This window comes from Delphinus delphis, chromosome 19, assembly GCF_949987515.2.
Source record: "Delphinus delphis chromosome 19, mDelDel1.2, whole genome shotgun sequence".
Classification (NCBI taxonomy): Eukaryota; Metazoa; Chordata; class Mammalia; order Artiodactyla; family Delphinidae; genus Delphinus; species Delphinus delphis.
The window spans coordinates 43,946,979-43,963,545 of record NC_082701.1 but is presented as its reverse complement, the minus strand read 5'-3'; the positions used below and the strand labels follow the sequence as shown (position 1 = coordinate 43,963,545).

General features: G+C 47.5%; 1 protein-coding gene across 1 annotated transcript in view; it reads right to left on the bottom strand.

The window, feature by feature from the left end:
• Positions 1 to 16,567, bottom strand: part of SUPT6H (SPT6 homolog, histone chaperone and transcription elongation factor) — a 31,009-nt gene that overhangs the window by 3,302 nt on the left and 11,140 nt on the right. Inside the window, exons 7-32 of the mRNA XM_059997985.1 lie at positions 15,849 to 16,122; positions 15,272 to 15,373; positions 14,908 to 15,024; positions 14,469 to 14,558; positions 14,125 to 14,267; positions 13,308 to 13,456; positions 13,053 to 13,151; positions 12,459 to 12,588; positions 12,222 to 12,372; positions 11,895 to 12,049; positions 11,499 to 11,694; positions 10,949 to 11,088; positions 10,719 to 10,836; positions 9,728 to 9,804; positions 9,333 to 9,468; positions 8,903 to 9,040; positions 8,657 to 8,824; positions 7,503 to 7,630; positions 6,169 to 6,376; positions 5,492 to 5,639; positions 4,915 to 5,057; positions 3,853 to 3,993; positions 2,106 to 2,301; positions 1,467 to 1,705; positions 798 to 911; positions 501 to 625 (exon numbers count right to left, since the gene is read on the bottom strand). Of these exons, the coding sequence (XP_059853968.1) occupies positions 501 to 625; positions 798 to 911; positions 1,467 to 1,705; positions 2,106 to 2,301; positions 3,853 to 3,993; positions 4,915 to 5,057; positions 5,492 to 5,639; positions 6,169 to 6,376; positions 7,503 to 7,630; positions 8,657 to 8,824; positions 8,903 to 9,040; positions 9,333 to 9,468; positions 9,728 to 9,804; positions 10,719 to 10,836; positions 10,949 to 11,088; positions 11,499 to 11,694; positions 11,895 to 12,049; positions 12,222 to 12,372; positions 12,459 to 12,588; positions 13,053 to 13,151; positions 13,308 to 13,456; positions 14,125 to 14,267; positions 14,469 to 14,558; positions 14,908 to 15,024; positions 15,272 to 15,373; positions 15,849 to 16,122 (3,825 nt within the window). The remainder of the gene's footprint in view (positions 1 to 500; positions 626 to 797; positions 912 to 1,466; positions 1,706 to 2,105; positions 2,302 to 3,852; positions 3,994 to 4,914; positions 5,058 to 5,491; positions 5,640 to 6,168; positions 6,377 to 7,502; positions 7,631 to 8,656; positions 8,825 to 8,902; positions 9,041 to 9,332; positions 9,469 to 9,727; positions 9,805 to 10,718; positions 10,837 to 10,948; positions 11,089 to 11,498; positions 11,695 to 11,894; positions 12,050 to 12,221; positions 12,373 to 12,458; positions 12,589 to 13,052; positions 13,152 to 13,307; positions 13,457 to 14,124; positions 14,268 to 14,468; positions 14,559 to 14,907; positions 15,025 to 15,271; positions 15,374 to 15,848; positions 16,123 to 16,567) is intronic.

Below are 16,567 nucleotides of genomic sequence, written 5' to 3'. Positions count from 1 at the left end.
GACTCCTTTGGGATAGAGGAATACCTAGGAAGGCCAGCCTGTCAGTCATACACAGAAGGGAGCGGAGCAGGTTGGTGACTGGAAGAGATGCTTTCCTGACCTATCCCCGTTCAGCACAGGCTCACCACAGCAACAGTGAGCCACCGTGTGCTGAAAAGCCCTGGTGAGGGTGAAGCAGAGAGTGGAAGGAGTGACCAGTGTGTTGGCCCCCATCTTTGCCAGTCAGGTGGAGAGAGTGTCTGGTAATTTCTATCACTCTCTGGGAGGGAGAAGAGGTGAAGGGAACTCCTTTTCACAGGGTTGATTAAAGAACCTTTCTTATTCAGTCTGCCTTTTGCCTCTAAATCATCACCCTCTTTCCCCACCTCCAACCTCCACCTCCACTCTGAACAGATAAGAGGAGAAAGGCAGTCAAGCAGAACCAGAGAGAGTACTGTTTGGGGGCCTGCTAGCCTATCTGTGGACCCCAGTGGCAGCACCTTCTCAGCACCAGTGCTCACCTGGGTTTACCCCGGGGCTGGTATCCCAGTAGGAACTTGCCGGGCAGTTCCTTGCAGGCACAGATGAAATAGGGAATGAAGGTGGGCTTCTCCTTCTTAGTTTTGATGAGCAGCTCCTCTAATTTCTGGGGGTAGAATGAGGGGGAGAGGTTGGGATAGCAGCATGCTTGGTACACAATGTCTGGCTCACACATGATGTACACCTCCTTCACCAGCTGAGCATCCCCTACACTGAAGGGAAACCATACATCCGTAAGTGACTGGGAGGTGTCATCCCTTGCAGGGCCCTGGGCTCACCTTACGGTCCCCACCACTGCAGTCCTGATAATACTTGTGGTTCAGAAGGTCCCGGGCAAAGGATGCCATAGGCTGAACATAGCGGGCAACAATCTCATCCAAGTCTTCAAATTCCTGTGGGAAGAAAAAGGCCCCGACTGTCATATCCAGAGCTGAGATTCAGCCTTTCATCAAATCCACTTGGAAGAGAACCCACTGGAGGGGAGGAACTTCCCAGCCCTGCTGCAGCCTCACTCTGCTGCAAAGTCCCCTCAATTTATCCATCTGTCTGAGTCATGCCCAGATTTATTAGCTTACAAGGCACAAAATCCTTTAATTCATAACTTTAGTTCTCCCTTAGTGCTTGGGAACAATAGGGGACTTCATAAAATTTCTCTCCACTGAAAACAGGACAAAGAAATTTGGTGTGTGTGTGTCGTGCACGAAGCGCTTGCATGTGTATTTTCTCCTCTTCCTCCAGCGGTTCTCTAGTCTATTTTAAAATCTGGAGAACAGGGAAAGAAGTGCAAAATATACAAAACTGATATCAAATTACTCATTTCATAACCAACCTCCTGTTTTGTTGCTCTGTGTAGCTAAAATACAATGCATACCAGTAACTAAGGTGAAAGTGGTTTGTTTCTGGAAGCAGGAGTGGGGATGCTAGTGCAGGCAGGGGCTGCCTCTCACCTCACTGTTGATCCACAGGGTGGCTCCCAGGCTGAAGGCATTTTCCTTGCCCTCTTCCCGCACATCCACGTGCTGGTATATGCCGTCACTGACCTTCCAGGTCACTGTCAGGTGATTTTCACCCTTGCTGCTCGGTCGGATGATCACGTCACCCTGGTCCATGGTCTCCATCATTTTTTCTGCTTGCTTAAAATTTATATTATGGAAGGACGGGTGTGCAATCACTCGCTTGATATATGCTGAAGAGAGCAGGAAAAAAGTATAGATCAGGTGATGGGACTGGGAGCCAACATCAATGGGACAGGCCATGGCTTAATCTCTGACCCACTACTGAATTCTGAGACTCTTTCACCCTCTCTGGGCCTGGATTCTCTGATACGAACGATATGTTAACCTGGGCCCCTGGGTGCTGAGAGAATGAAGCTTTAAGAGTCACAGTGCATTAGCAAAGAAAATGTGACCCAAGAAGACCCCAGCTTCCAGCCCTGCCAATGGCTCCCTTTCATGATGCCTCTGGGTCTCAGCACCTCAGAGCTGAGCACTCACTCCCACTGGGAAGCTGAGCAGTCAGCAGTGCATCCTGCAGAGGGAGAGCTGCCAGGACTTGGGGTGCACAGGCATGGTCATGGGCACACTCACTGGTCCGCTGCTGCTTCCGTTTCATGTCCTCTTCCTGCTTGTGGTCTGCTGCTTCAGCGTCAAAGTCATAGTAGGTGTCCTTGGGCAGTTTCCACTCGTTGTTCCTATCCATGAGGTCTGAGGTGCGGCAGGTCAGGTCTGCACTAAACTTCTCGATGTCAATCTTCATGATGCGGCAGTGAACAGTCATTCCCACCTAGATCCACAGAACATTTGAGCTGGAAGGGACAAAGATGGTCTAGCCCGATGCCCTATTTTACATGTGAGAAAAGCAAAGTCCAGGCAGAAAGGTGGAGTGACTGCCCAAAGCCAGCCAGCTACTGAGTGGCAGATTAGCAGGAGTTCAGAGTTCAGTTTCGTCTGCAGACTATAGTCTGTGCTCTGTACTGATGCCTCCCACTCTAGGCAGAAAAACCAACTGAAGCCTCCTGGGACATATTCTGTCACTGGTAATATTCCCTTTTTCTCATAAAGCTGCCTAATTATTGCTGCTAGGATGTGATCCAAGTCTGGCTGCCCTTTCTGGAGGGAAAGCAAAGTAGTAGCTATTTTCTGTACTTTACCCCTGATTTGAGCCCTTCTGTCTAAAGAGTGACAAAACCCAGTCATCTGCATGGCTCTCCTTCTGAAAATCTCCCTAGCTTCATTTACAGGCATACCTTGGAGATATTGCAGGCTCAGTTCCAGACCACCGCAATAAAGCAGATATCACAATAAAGTGAGTCACAAGAATTTTTTAGTTTCCCGGTACATATAAAAGTTATGTTCACACTATAGTCTACTAAGGGTGCAACACTATTATGTTTTAAAAAATGTACATACCTTCGTTAAAAAATACTTTATTGCTTAAAAATGTTAACCATCACCTGAGCCTTTAGTGAGTCCTAATCTTTTTGCAAGACTAACATCAAAGACTACTGGTCACAAATCACCCTAACAAATATAATGAAAAAGTTTGAAATACTGTGAGAATTACTACACATAAATGTGACACAGAGACACGAAGTGATCAAATGCTGTTGGGAAAATGGTACTGATAGACTTGCTTGATGCAGGGTTACTACCAACCTTAAATTTGTAAAAACAAACAAACAAACAAACAGTATCTGCAAAGGTCAATAAAATCAGGTATGCCTGTATTCGGAATGTCTTTCCCCAGCCTTCCTAAGTCCATAGGCTCAGGGGTTCACAACACTTAGAACCAGAGAATTTGGCAGATGTGGTACCAGCTGTATCACTAACAAACCAGCTGATCCTGGAAAAGGCACTCAAATTTCTCTGAAAAGAGAAGGTAGTATTTCCTTCCCCATCAGGCTGTGAGATTTGAGTCAACATATGTAAATGTCAAGGGCTGGTATCTAGTGTGTGCAGAATAAATGGCAGCTCTGACAAGAGAATACTAGAACAGAAAGGGAGCTTAGCCTTTCTGCTTCACAGCATGTAATGCTGGGCCCTGCTTCCTGCCCGCCGGACTAAACCACAGCTTCCCACGCAGGAAGAGAGAGCCCTCTCTCAAAGGGCCGGCAATTTGATGAAATTTCACAAAGGCAGGGCACAAAAGCTGCTCCTCATTCAGACAGACGGTTCTCGCCCTGACTTCACTCAACTGGTTATAAATCCTCCTGAAATGCTCCCCACCAGGAGCCACTGGGAACAGAGCCTAACTGCTGGTGGGGACAGCCCAAAGCCAGCCTGATTTGGGCAGCTGAAAACTGCACCAGGGGCCTTACCCCAGTCATTCACCTACCTTCACTCGTTCCTCCGGCCGCTTTACCACTTTGTCGCTGAGGAATTTGGTGGGGATGAAGCCAGTGACACCATTGTCTAGCCTTGTTTTGACACCGATGGCCTGGCCTGGGCATGAACCACTGTCAAAGTGGTTCCAGACCTAAAGAGGGCATCAGGAGAGGAGCTTGATCATTAAGATTCTGGAGATCACACATTCAGAAAAGAGCTGCCAGGAGTGCTGTAATTCATTTTACCATTGACACTGGCATCATGATGTGAGAACACAACGACTTAGTCACCCAGCAACACAGAATTTGAATATTCCCAAAGTTCCTTGACTCATAACTCATGTTTGGCACCACTGGCCATCAGACCAATTTTTTATGTTAATCTAATTTATATGTCCCTCCAGCTACAACTGAAGCCCCTCCCTCCCATTCTGTTCTGACCTAGTGGGCATCTCTGTGAAATATCTCTGTCAGTCTCCTCAGAACAACTCATTTCAGTGAACCAGGCACACCTTGGCTCTTTTATAACCTGGACAAATCTCACCAGCTTCTTTTATTGGGTAAAGTTAAGAAACTGTCTATTTTACAGTCTGCCTAAATAACATTTGAGGATCCAGAACAAGCTTTCAGGATGGCTTTTATGAGTTCTAACCATGAGAAAAGCAGATGATGTCTAGAAGAATGTGGGAAAAATTAAGATGTGTGTGGACAATGAAAAAATTGAAGGGAGCCTTACAGATACCTTCTAACTAGCATAGGGACACAGTGCCTACACTGTATGTGAGAAATGCATATATCCTCTTGTCTCTACTCTGGTTGAGCTACATCCTCAGAGAATGGGAAACAAGGATTAAGGGTTGAGCGAGAACAGAAAAAACCACATAGATCATTTCTGACTAGCATACAGAGGGACTTCATGTTAGGCCTATATGCATTCCAGCCCTCTTCCTTCTTTGTGTATTCACTTGGTAAAGTGTCATCTAAACTATCCCCATTCTTGGTTCCTTTCTAGGGCACTGAGACCATTCAATAGAGGAAATTCAGAGTTACCATGGTAACAATGCAGCACGTACCTCGCTTAGTTCAGGGAAATTGTCCTGTTGACAGAAGGGGCACTGCCATAGCCCTGTCTCATCGTTGCGGATTGCCTGGTCATAGCTCTCACCCTGTGGACGCCTATGGGCGATGCCAGTGACGTTGCAGATAATGAGCTTTCCTGGAGGAAGGGGAGAGGAGGAGAGGGAAGGGAAGAAGAGAACAGGAAGCAGGCTAAGAGAACGGGAGAGGTAACTCCTTCCCACCAGCCGTTTAATGACAGAACTTCTGTCCTAGAGCATCTCCACTGATTTCCTTCACATCCTCAAAAAGGGAGATCTTCCCCTCATTTGATGACAGGAAAATGAGGCCATAAGACTGACCCCATGAAGACCCCACAGCAGCAGGTTAAAAGCATAATCTGACCTTGAACTCAGCTTTGACTTCCAGCTCAGGGCGCTATAATCTTCTTAAAAGTTTCCCTGGTCTTTCCCACCTACAGTACAAACCTGCCTCATTCTGCTGGAACTGTTGCTTGGTATGAATGTGTACAGTAAACGCATCCCCTCACCCCTATGTATCCTCCTCCAGCTAAAAAACAGACACAGAATTTACCAATGTAGAAGGTCTCTGGTGTTTCTTTGGTTAACATATTGAAGATTTCCTCTGTGTTGGGAGAGCGATAGGCTGTCCGGAGGTCCTTATACCGACAGCTCAGCTCTGCTCGGATGTCATACAGAGTGATGTGTTTGTCACCATAGCCCTGGGGAAGAAGCCCCCGTCAAGAAGAGCCTTGCAACTGCTCCCCAACTGAGCCATCAGGGGTTTCAATGAATGAAGTAGGCCAGTTGGCTCCTGTCAGGGTTTCTCTTCTATCCCCCCAACATTTACTAAAGGACTAAAGGAGGTTTTCAAACTTTTTCTTAGCCACAGAACACTGTTCTGATAAAAATGCCTCACGGAACCCCAATGTGTAAAACAGACAAATGCAAAACCGCACCACTGGAAAGGAGGAAAGAGGGCCTAGAAGGAAATCCTGCTACTCACCCCCTCCCAGCTCCCTCGCAATGTGCCCCCAACAATGACTACAGCAGTCTCCGAGACGTCCTCGGCTCCTTAATAAGCAGACTGAAAACTTCCTTGAGAAACCCAGTACAGCATGGGGAGGGAGAAGGATCAGGTCTCCTACACTAACACTATTAGGGCTTCTCTGAGGACTTGCTGCCTAAGTCTCCTCTCAACTAGGCCACTTGGGATAGTTTCTGTGCCAGGCCTTCTACACTGTCACCCACCTGCCTCTCCAGTTCTTCTGCAAAGGCATCCAAGTCCAGGTCCTTGAGTCGCTCTGGGTTTTCCAAGATTTCCTCAAGGGCCCCTGCAGGGTTGGCATCCTCGGCTGATTCATCATATTCCAGAGCATCCACTGCCATCTTCCTGGCCCACTCATAGGTCTCAGGGTGAACTCGGGAACCATCAAGGACTTCAATATATGAGTCAGTGCTGAAGGAAAGGCAGAAAAGGGGCAGGATATATAACGAGAAGCTTCTAGTAACAACCCAGATGTCCACCAATGGGGAACTGGTTAAATAAATTAGGGTACCTCCATACAATGGAATACTATACAGCCATTAAAAAGAATGAGGTAGATCTATGTGTGCTGACATGGAAAGATGGCCACAATATATTGATACGTGAAAAATGCACTGCAAAACACTATGAACCGTATGATCCCATTTTTGTAGTAAATGGGTAGTTAGTAAATGCATAGCAAAAATAAAATTTAGAAAAGTTGTAGTATACATCAACTTGTTATGGTAATTATCTCTGGGGGGTGGGATTATGGGGGACTTCCACTTTCTGCATAATATTTCTATATGTTGAATTTTATATCATGAACTTATATAAGTCTTATAATAAGATAAAACAAGAAGGGGGAAGAAGACCTTTGAGAATTTGCTGACAGCTACTTTCCCCCATAAAGCCTTCCCAGGCTGGTCTTGCCCGTGCACTCACATGGACCTATGTTATTCGTGGAGTGTTACAGCAAAGCTGGGTGGAAAATGAAGTTTTAGAACTTGAAGCCTATTTCCCCACTGATTTCCATTACTGAATGAGGAGCTATGTGCCCGTGGAAAAGATCCTCCAAAGACTGAGTTGATAACTTCTGGAGAGGAAGAGGTCAATAGTGAAGTCCAAAGTCCAAGTGAATAGAACTTTCTCTCAATAACATCATCTCAAAACATACCAAATCTCTCTCCCCCTTCCTTATGCCTCAGACCCCCACACTGCTTCTCCACTGCCCCTTCTATTCCCACCCTTATCTAGCCACAACAAACCATTAACAACAGAACAAGTATGTGTTTACTGAACCAAGTCTTATGTTTTCTGTCCTTAATTTATAAACTAAGTTGGTTCTTTTTATGTTTCTCTCACAAAAAAGCTTCACATAATTGAACTGATCTTTTCCATAGGTCAGAGGCTCTTGACTAAATAAAGGTTCCTCACCTTTGCTTTAAAACATTTCCTAATTTAAACAGCTTGTGGCCCTTTGACAGCCCTAATCCCTGAATCCCCAAAGCAAAGCCCAAGAGAATTCCTCTTGGCCCACCCAGGCAGAGGGCATCACCTGTCCCCCAGGGAGGCTGTGTCGATCTTGAGGAAGCCAGCGCAATTCATGAAGACTTTGGGACCCATGTGGCACATGGTGACCAGCTGGGTCCGGCTCTCGAGCCTGGTGTTGTTCTGTTTCAGGATCTAGAAGAGCAGACTGGAGTAAGCTGGAGCAGTAGGCAGGCCCCACCTCCCAGCCTGCTTTCAGGTCTCTGGGAAACCCTCCATGATGGGAATTTTGCCGCCACACCCCGATATCTAACTGAGCACTACACCATACTAACTGCTACTAAAAAAATTATGTTAAAAGACTAAACTATGCCAAGCGAAGATATTACATACCTAACGTATTGCTTCAAAGTTAATGATACAGTCAAGTAGCCACCCCATATTAAGAAAAAAAAAATTACAAATACTCTTGAAGATCACTACATACCCTCCTCTGTAATGAAATCTTTTTTTTCCACTAGGGAAAAACCCCCCACTATCCTGGGCTTCCCTGGTGGCACCGTGGTTAAGAATTTGCCTGCCAATGCAGGGAACACGGGTTCGAGCCCTGGTTTGGGAAGATCCCATATGCCACGGAGCAACAAAGCCCATGCGCCACAACTATTGAGCCCGCGCTCTAGAGCCCGCGTGCCACAACTACTGAGCCCGCGCGCCTAGAGCCCGAGCTCTGGAACAAGAGAAGCCACTGCAATGAGAAGCCCGCGCACCACAACGAAGAGTAGCTCCTGCTCGCCACAACTAAAGAAAGCCTGCATGAAGCAACAAAGACCCAATGCAGCCAAAAATAAATAAATAATACACACACACACATATATATATATATATATATATATATATATATATATATACACACATATAAAAAAACAAATAACCCCCACTATCCTGAGGTCTGTGTCTAGTACACTCTCGCTTTCCTCCATCTCTTTTAAATCATGGCTCAGGTTATCTTTTCCATGAGCCACCACTGTACAGTAGTGAAGACCATGACTGTGGCCACCTGGTCTGAAGTCTGACCCTTGACTCTCTCTAGCTTCATGACTCTAGGCAAAAGGTAAAGTGCCTTTACCTCTCTGACCTTGGTCTGCCTGTCAAAGCATATTGGCAAAGTAAAGTTTCAATGAAATAGAACTTTTCTTTTTTTCTGATTCAACCCAATCCTACCTTTAGGAGATGGGTCCCTTTTCGAGGTCCCAGGCCACAGACATACTGAATTAAGGCCTGGCTGTAGGGGTGGGCAATGGCACGGTTGACATCAACTCCAACCTCATTGACTCGGTTGATAAATTCACAGTACAAGGCATTGAGCAGCTCTTCTTTCACCACATGCTCCTGTCGACACACAGCAGGCAGGGATAAGGTTACTGTGCCACTCTGTCCACTTGGGCCTATCTGTCAAATTCTACTCACCTGCAAGGGGTGAAACTTGAGGCACAGAATGTCTTCATCAGAGCTGCAAACCTGGGCAAATTCAATCAGAGGGTCCTGGATACGCCGGGCGAGGGAGACTGCCTGTCTCAGCACAGGAGGGTAATCCCGGAACTCTGCCTAGAGTCAAACAAGGGTCAGCAGGGCCATAAAGTCTCCTCAGCTCTAACAGCAAGAGGAAATCCAAACCGCCTGGCTTTTTAAGTCAATTTCTCTTCTCTGGGACCATTTTTCCTGGGACCAATTTAATCTCTGGGGCTCCCCATCTGAACCATGACTGGCACAATGGAGATCCTCTGCATAGGTAAGTGAACAGGTGCAATCCTGTGCCCCCATAATCTTTGTTTCCCCAACTCCCTGGGATTGATAGCTCTTGCCTGTGCAGGGCCTAAGGGTGGGGCTCCAGCATTACCTCTGATTTCTTGCTGTTCATATAGAGAATGGCCAATTCATTGTCAATCAGCTCCACCCCAATAGAGGACAGCTGTTGACCTTGGTCCAGCTCATGCACAATGCGCTTCACATCCTCAATCAACATCTGGGCATCCCTGGAGGAATGAGGGGTGCTGGTCAGGGATATTTCTGGACAGTTTCTCAGGGATGAACAATCTCATGGCTGGGAGTGGGGGAGGAGAGAGCTTTGAAGACAAAGAGGTACAATATCCCCAGGGATACCCCCTGGGGATGGGGATATTACCAAGGCTCTACACAGGCGCATGCCTACTCTGTAACAGGGACAGAGTAGATTCAACAATAAAGGATGAGTGACTTTAAGCCAGGCCTGGCCCAATCCCCTGGTACCCCTACCTGTTCTCTCCTGCAACTGTCACCACATGAGGCTTTTTGTTCAGGAGGAATTTCTTTAGCGTTTCAATGTCTTGAGCCTGGAGTGAAAGAAAATTGGAGCTGAAGGACTTTGAGGATAGGGAGATTTCAAGCACTTCTCTCTCCCTAAGTAGCTTGAGACCTTACAAGACCACAGAACAATGATGCATCACACGTTGTCAAACTGGAAGACAAAACGAGGGGACTAGGACCTCTAGTTTGAACATTGTACTTCTGTTAATATTTCCTAAGATTATTACACTTCTGGCTTATACTTGAGTTGTGGTTAACTAAACATACTTAGGTCTTTTTTTAACATAAACCACTGCCTGGCAGTCAAGACTATTCTAATCTCCACTTTAAGATTTTTCTTTCTTTTTTTAAAGAGCTGTTTGTTGAAAATTATTTTTTAGAATGGAGCTCTGTCAATAAAATTGAAAGATACCTTTATGCTAAAAAAAAATCAGAAGCATATACACGAGATGAATTCAAATTTCTCTTTCCCTGGTAGAAACACAAATGCTAAAGCAGAGAAAAGATTGGCTTAATGCCACAGTGGCTTTCAGCTCCTGGAACAAGCTGACCCAGATGCTGGTAAAAACAGAGGCAGTTATGGCAGCTCCCAGAAGCACATAAGGCCTAGGAACTGGCTTCAAGCCAGAAGGAAATTCTGCACTAGAACTTGAGTGCCATCTACTGCCTACGGAAGTGAGACTTATCCCAGGACTTAAGAGGTCAGGGACCAAGTCAGAGATAATCAGGGTCTTGCACGGGACGTTGCTTAGGCCATAAACTCTTTTTTTTTTTTTTTAACATCTTTATTGGGATATATTTGCTTTACAATGGTGTGTTAGTTTCTGCTTTATAACAAAGTGAATCAGTTATACATATACATAGACCATAAACTCTTATCCCCACTGAACTATAAGATGTGCTCAAGATGTACACTTGGTAACCTGTCCTAGTCACTTGCCTTCTTCTCCCGTTCTTCCTCTCTCCATGCAGTTCGCCGTTTGGTAAAATGAGGCAGCCGGAGGAAGTCTGTCACTTCTCCTTCACCGTTGACCAAGGCGCAGAACACAGGGTGATCTCTGCCAGCCCAACAGAAAAAGAACCGTGTGATAATCAGCAATATGAGGATATGAGTAAGAGAAGAACGAGACTAGGGAGACAGATAAGGGGTGATGCCAGACAGAAAGTTACCTGGCAGAGGAGAAAGCAATGCCTAGGACTCGGATGCCCTTCCCTTGGTTCTCATCCATAAAGTCATCATCTTCCTCTACCTGTTGATCCGGCCGGTAGGGTGCCACCCTCAACCAGTTGTAGAGCTTCCGACTACAGGCCTGGGGAGGAGGCACACCAGTCACTATGTGCAGCAGGCCCGCCAAGTAGGTTAGGGAAACAGATGCAGGCACACATTCGCAAAGGTCATATTTATATGCATGCACATTCCTAGCCCTCAGCACGCTTACAACCTGAAGGCGTACTTTGCTTTTAGAAATAGGAGAGTACACAGAGGCCAGTCGTATAAACAAAGAGTATGTGTATGCAGTGGGGGAGGGAGGGAAGAGGCTCTTCAAGTGGGGAGGTCTTGGAGTGACCCGTGACCTTGTTTGCACTGCCTCTCAGGTTATACTAAGCCTGCCCCCAGTGTTTCCCCATTAGCTACAGGACAGCTATTAAGGGGTGCCTTCACTCTCAGCTCTAGCTTGGGGAAATCATGTGACTAAAGATCACGAGCTCCTCTCCTCACCTTTATGACATATTCTTTGGCTTCGGCCAGCAGCTTGTTCTTGAGCTCTTTGGCCATCTGCACGTACAGGAACTGCTGCAAAGCTCGCTCGATGGCCATGGTCCGCTGCCGATTCCACTCCTGCACCTGGTGGCTGAACTCATCTCGGTAGTAAAATTGTTTGATTTCTTCAAAATACGTCTGGTCATTGCCATAGCTGAGGAGAGACAACACTGTGGTGTCAGGGACAGAGAAAAGGTGACGGCCAAATGCCCTTGAACACTGGGAGTGACTGAGCCAGGGATGGTGGCTTGCTCAGTTCTGAAAGTGTGGTTCACATTCCTGAGGGACCCCTCCTTCCAACAGACTACTGACCAAGCCCTTCCCAAAGAGCCCCCAGCCCAGAGCTTTGCTTACCCTTCCACCCCCTTCATGTCTATGCTGATGTCAATGGTGAGCAGCCCTTCATCTTCAGCCAGGCATATCTTGAGGAACTGGTCATCTCTCAGTTCCTTAACAGGCTTGTTCTTTAAGTACTTGAAGGAGTAAGCGTAGTGGGCTTCATCCACATCCTGTACACAAGAGGGAATCATCAGTCAACAGACAGACTGGGCTTGACCCTTGGAAAAAAGACTGACTCTCTGCTCTCAGGCAGACAGCTCAGCTAAGTGTGAAGGCAAGAAACTCAGTTCAATCAAACAGAGCTGGACCACATGCTAGATCAAAGCCCCTCAACTGGCTTACCTTTCTGCCTTTCTTGGTGGGGGTTATATTGAGCTTGGCTCTCTCCTGGAAAGTTTGCCTCAGCACCTGCCGGACAAGGGGCTCTCGGGCAATCTGCAGGGCTACCATGTAGCGGGCACCTTCCAGCACAGCTTCTGGTGTAGGGAACTGGCTGTAGGGAAAATGGAGGAGCTGCAGGATGACGACATCTTTGCCCTCAGGTCCCTCCTCCTGCCAGCCACCTACTGCAACGCCTACCTGCAAACATAATCCTTGGCCAGCTCCAAGGGCTCTGCAGGAAACTGCTCTGTCTCGTGCCTCTGGTAACTGTCCCGGAGGTTTTCCCCAAATTGCTCAGGAGTAAGCCCAAACTTTTTGGCCAAGCCATCTAAAGCAAACCAGGAGGGTGAAAGGTGAGCCAACAGCTGGGCCCAGTAAACTCTTGGCTTTCAGTCTAGAGCAGCAATTCTGGGCATTAGACTTTAAAGGGATCACAAATGAGCAGGAGCAGGATGTCTTACAGTGAACAGTGAAAACGCTGACTTTAAATTCCTAACAGGCTGTCACAAAGCAGAAAAAGTAGAAATTTTCTATGTGACTACTGGGGTCAGAACTAAGGTGGAAGTTACCGTTTAGTAAAAGAACTTCTCAAAGATAGGATGAACTCCCTCTCTCTGATCATGTGTTTCCCACTCCTTCAGAAATTATGGGAGAGGCTGGACAATTCCTGTGGCGTGGGTGTGGGTCATGGTAGCAAGTGTTAAAAGTGGACTGGTGACTCACTCAGAGGTCCTTTAGGTCCTCTTCCTACCTACCAGTGACTACTGGGGAACGTATACAGCTCGTTTTTACCTAGCCCAGCGCTCTGGCAGATGGTGTACATATCTCGGCGGGAAGCCTGCTTGAGCTCTGGCCCTCTCTGTTCCTCATCTTCTGCCTCCTCACCATCACCTGGGAAGAAAACATGAGTTAGTCTTCTGGTTTCCGGTTTCCAATCACTCCCAAGGATCTGACACATGTAGAGAAGCCCCGAAGTGTAATCGGCCAAGGGGATCCTTGGAAAGGCCATGGCCACCAAGCCTCTAGGTTTTCTTTTCCAACACTCACCTTCCTCATCTCCCTCTTCTCTTACACGCTTTAGCTTCTTGCGGCTGGCCTTGGCGGCATTCTGCATCTTGGGGATGTCACGACCATAATAAAGCAGGAAATGATTGTAGACATCTTTCAGTTCATCCATTGATTGTACATCCTTGAGCCTGGAGGGAAGGGACATAAGACCTCAACTGTCACAGAGGAAGGGTATACCCCAGTTTTGCTACAAGAGGTCCAATTCCCATGAGGCAAGATCCCAACTAGGATGAGTACCTATATTCTCCAATTATTAAAGACATGCATTGGCCCCAGACCATGACTTAACTGCAATCAAGGTATCTTAAAGGAGGAATATGTCAAATAAGTGGTGGCTGGTGGTTGTTAGAAATGGCAACAAAAAGGGAGAGGCAGATGAGGCAGCATGTCTCCGGTTCAGAGTCCTTGAGACAGTCCTTGTCCTTCTTTCCCAGGTTCATGCCGCTGGCCACTAAAATCATCTGCTCCCCTCCCACACCCCTCTCTGATTCCAGGCTCACCAAGTTACTTTCTGGTTGTAGTTTGGTTTCCCATGTAGCTTTTCACACGGGGAACATATAAATAAGCAAACATGACTATCTGATCCTCTTAACCTTTTATACCAAGATGAATAAGTAACAGGAATTTCCCTGTCAGAAAGATCACTTTTGACTTGTTGCTAAGTTGGGATTCTAAGGAACGGGTCCCGTGCTGAGAATTTTGCAAGGTTATGCTGCTCTGGGGTGGGGGTGGAAGGGCAGGGGCCTGGCTTTGGTGTGAGGGCTCCCTGTAATGGAATAAACCCTGCATATGCTACCTCTCCATGTCGGTGGTGTCCAGAGCCCGGATGCCATCAGCAAGGGGCTTGTCAGGGTCAGCAGAGATTTGCTCATACTGATAAGCCTGCATCTTCTCAAACAGCCGTGTTAGGTTCTCCTTACGGATCCTCAGCTGGGTCCACTAGGACAAGACAAAGCAGGAGTAAGGGATGGTATTCAGCCTTGGACACCCAAGACCATGCTGTTCCTTACCAGGAGACCCTGGGGGAAGCCTGACAGGGTCTGGGCTGCCACCTGATATGTACAGGAGAACTTGGGTGCCAGTAGTGGTAGTACCCAGTCCAGCCCTCAACCCCTTGAGGGGCATGGATCCCTATATTACCTTTTCATCCCACTGCCACACCCTCCACAGGTCATTGATATGCAACTCGGGCTCCACGTACTCCTTCCGGTAGAAAGCAATGAAAGGCACCTAGAGGGGCAAGGAGGTGGCAGTCAGCCAGAGAGGAAAGATCTGCAAGGACCCCCTTTGTTAGAGGAATAAACAGCTCCAGGAAATTTAACAGTAGGAAGCTTGGCCTCCCTCACAGGCCCATCAGGACACATGCTCTCCCCCACCCACCCCCAACAGGAGAAGATAATGCTGCAAACGGGGTAGCACTGTTCTCTGGATCGCTAGAGTCTATGGTCCTCACGCTTCTTGAGTCAAGGGACCACTGCTGTGGACAGAAGGGGGCTCCCCACCTGACTTAGGTAGCCACCTTTTCCATCACCCCCAGTTGAAATTCTAACCAGTGGGCGACTAGAGCTTGAGGTGCTACCTCAAAATGCTGATTTCTCATGAAGCCCAGGGCCTCTTTAATCTTCTGAATTGTGCTGGGTCCTTTTCGACTGAAGCTGCTGGTTGGCTGCCCTCGGTCTAGGTAATCACAGCTTTCCTACAGTCAGAAGAAAAAAGAAACAGCAACGACACCATTACTTGCTCTGTCTTACCACACACAAAACTGCTTCTTGTCACAGGATGACCTTCTCAGATTAAATCTAGAAAAATCTCCCTCACATACCCGCACACACATGCTATTCTATACTAGGCCCACAGATGTTTGGAGCAGGGGAGAAGCAGCTCCCCATCCTAATGAAGTAGCTTCTGGTTCATGTCAAAATACAGCATCTTTTTTGGGGTACCTGCAGAGAAATGGTTGGTGTGGCAAAGGCATTCCTGTAGATCCAGTCAGCCTCTTCTTCCAGTTCATCATCTTCAGCCCCCTTGACGGAGATGGAACGGAGCTGCAGGGGATAAGGCATCAGCACGAGACTGACTTTATCTTGTATCTCACATAGCAAAAACATGCACTACTTCTGGACAAAAACGTGTGCTCCAGAGGCACACGTTTCTAGTACCCGGAAGAGTGTTGTCTGGCAAGAAGTAGGCATGTCGTGTATTTGCTCAAGAAACCATAAGCCACTGGAGAGTCTATGTTGAGCTAGACTTCCTGTACGCCTGGTCAGATGGGGTTCAAAGCTGACTTCCTGTATACCATTTTTTGGTGTTTTTTGGCTGCGCTGCCCCAACGAGGGATTGAACCCGCGCCCCCTGCAGTGGAAGCATGGAGTCTTAACCAGTGGACCGCCAGGGAAGTCCCCCTATATACCATTGTTGTTAAGATTGTTGCTAGATTGTTTCTCTGCTATAACTCTTGTACCAAGGAGGCTCAGGGCAGTTGATGACAGTTCAGCAGGACAGACACTGGTGCTTCCTTACCTGGAACCTCTCAGGCAGGTCAGTAGCTCGGATTTCATTGTCCTGATCTGTGAGGTGGCTGCTTTCCAGCTCACTGGGCTCATACATCTCGAAGATGCTCCTGCGGCTCACACGTTTCTTGGTGGTCTTCTTGGGGCGCACTCGGATCTCGCCCTCAGCCTCATCGTCCTCATACTCATACTCTTCCTCCAGTTCTTCATCATACTCATTATATTTCTCAAATTCGTCATAGTCAAAGTCCACACCAAAAATCTCCTGGGCTTCTTGCAGGGCACTGTGGGTGAGAGCAAAAGGCAGTTGGCCCAGATTCCAGTGAGAGGAGACAAATGCAGCCCCTGCAGAGATCCTGTACCTACCCCAAGGGGACTAAAAAGGTTAAGAGAAATGTAAACAAAAAAAGCATATTCACTGCGGAGGAAAGGCTTAGCTGGGGGATATTTCTGGGGAAACTTTTTTTTTTTTTTTGCGGTACGCGGGCCTCTCTCCGTTATGGCCTCTCCCGTTGAGGAGCACAGGCTCCAGACGCACAGGCTCAGAGGCCATGGCCCACGGGCCCAGCTGCTCCGCGGCACGTGGGATCTTCCCGGACCGGCGTATGAACCCGTGTCCCCTGCATCGGCAGGCGGACTCTCAACCACTGCACCACCAAGGAAGCCCGGGGAAACTATTATTTATTGAGATTAAAAAGCCCATCTTTGGCACGTGCCAGTGACAAGGAT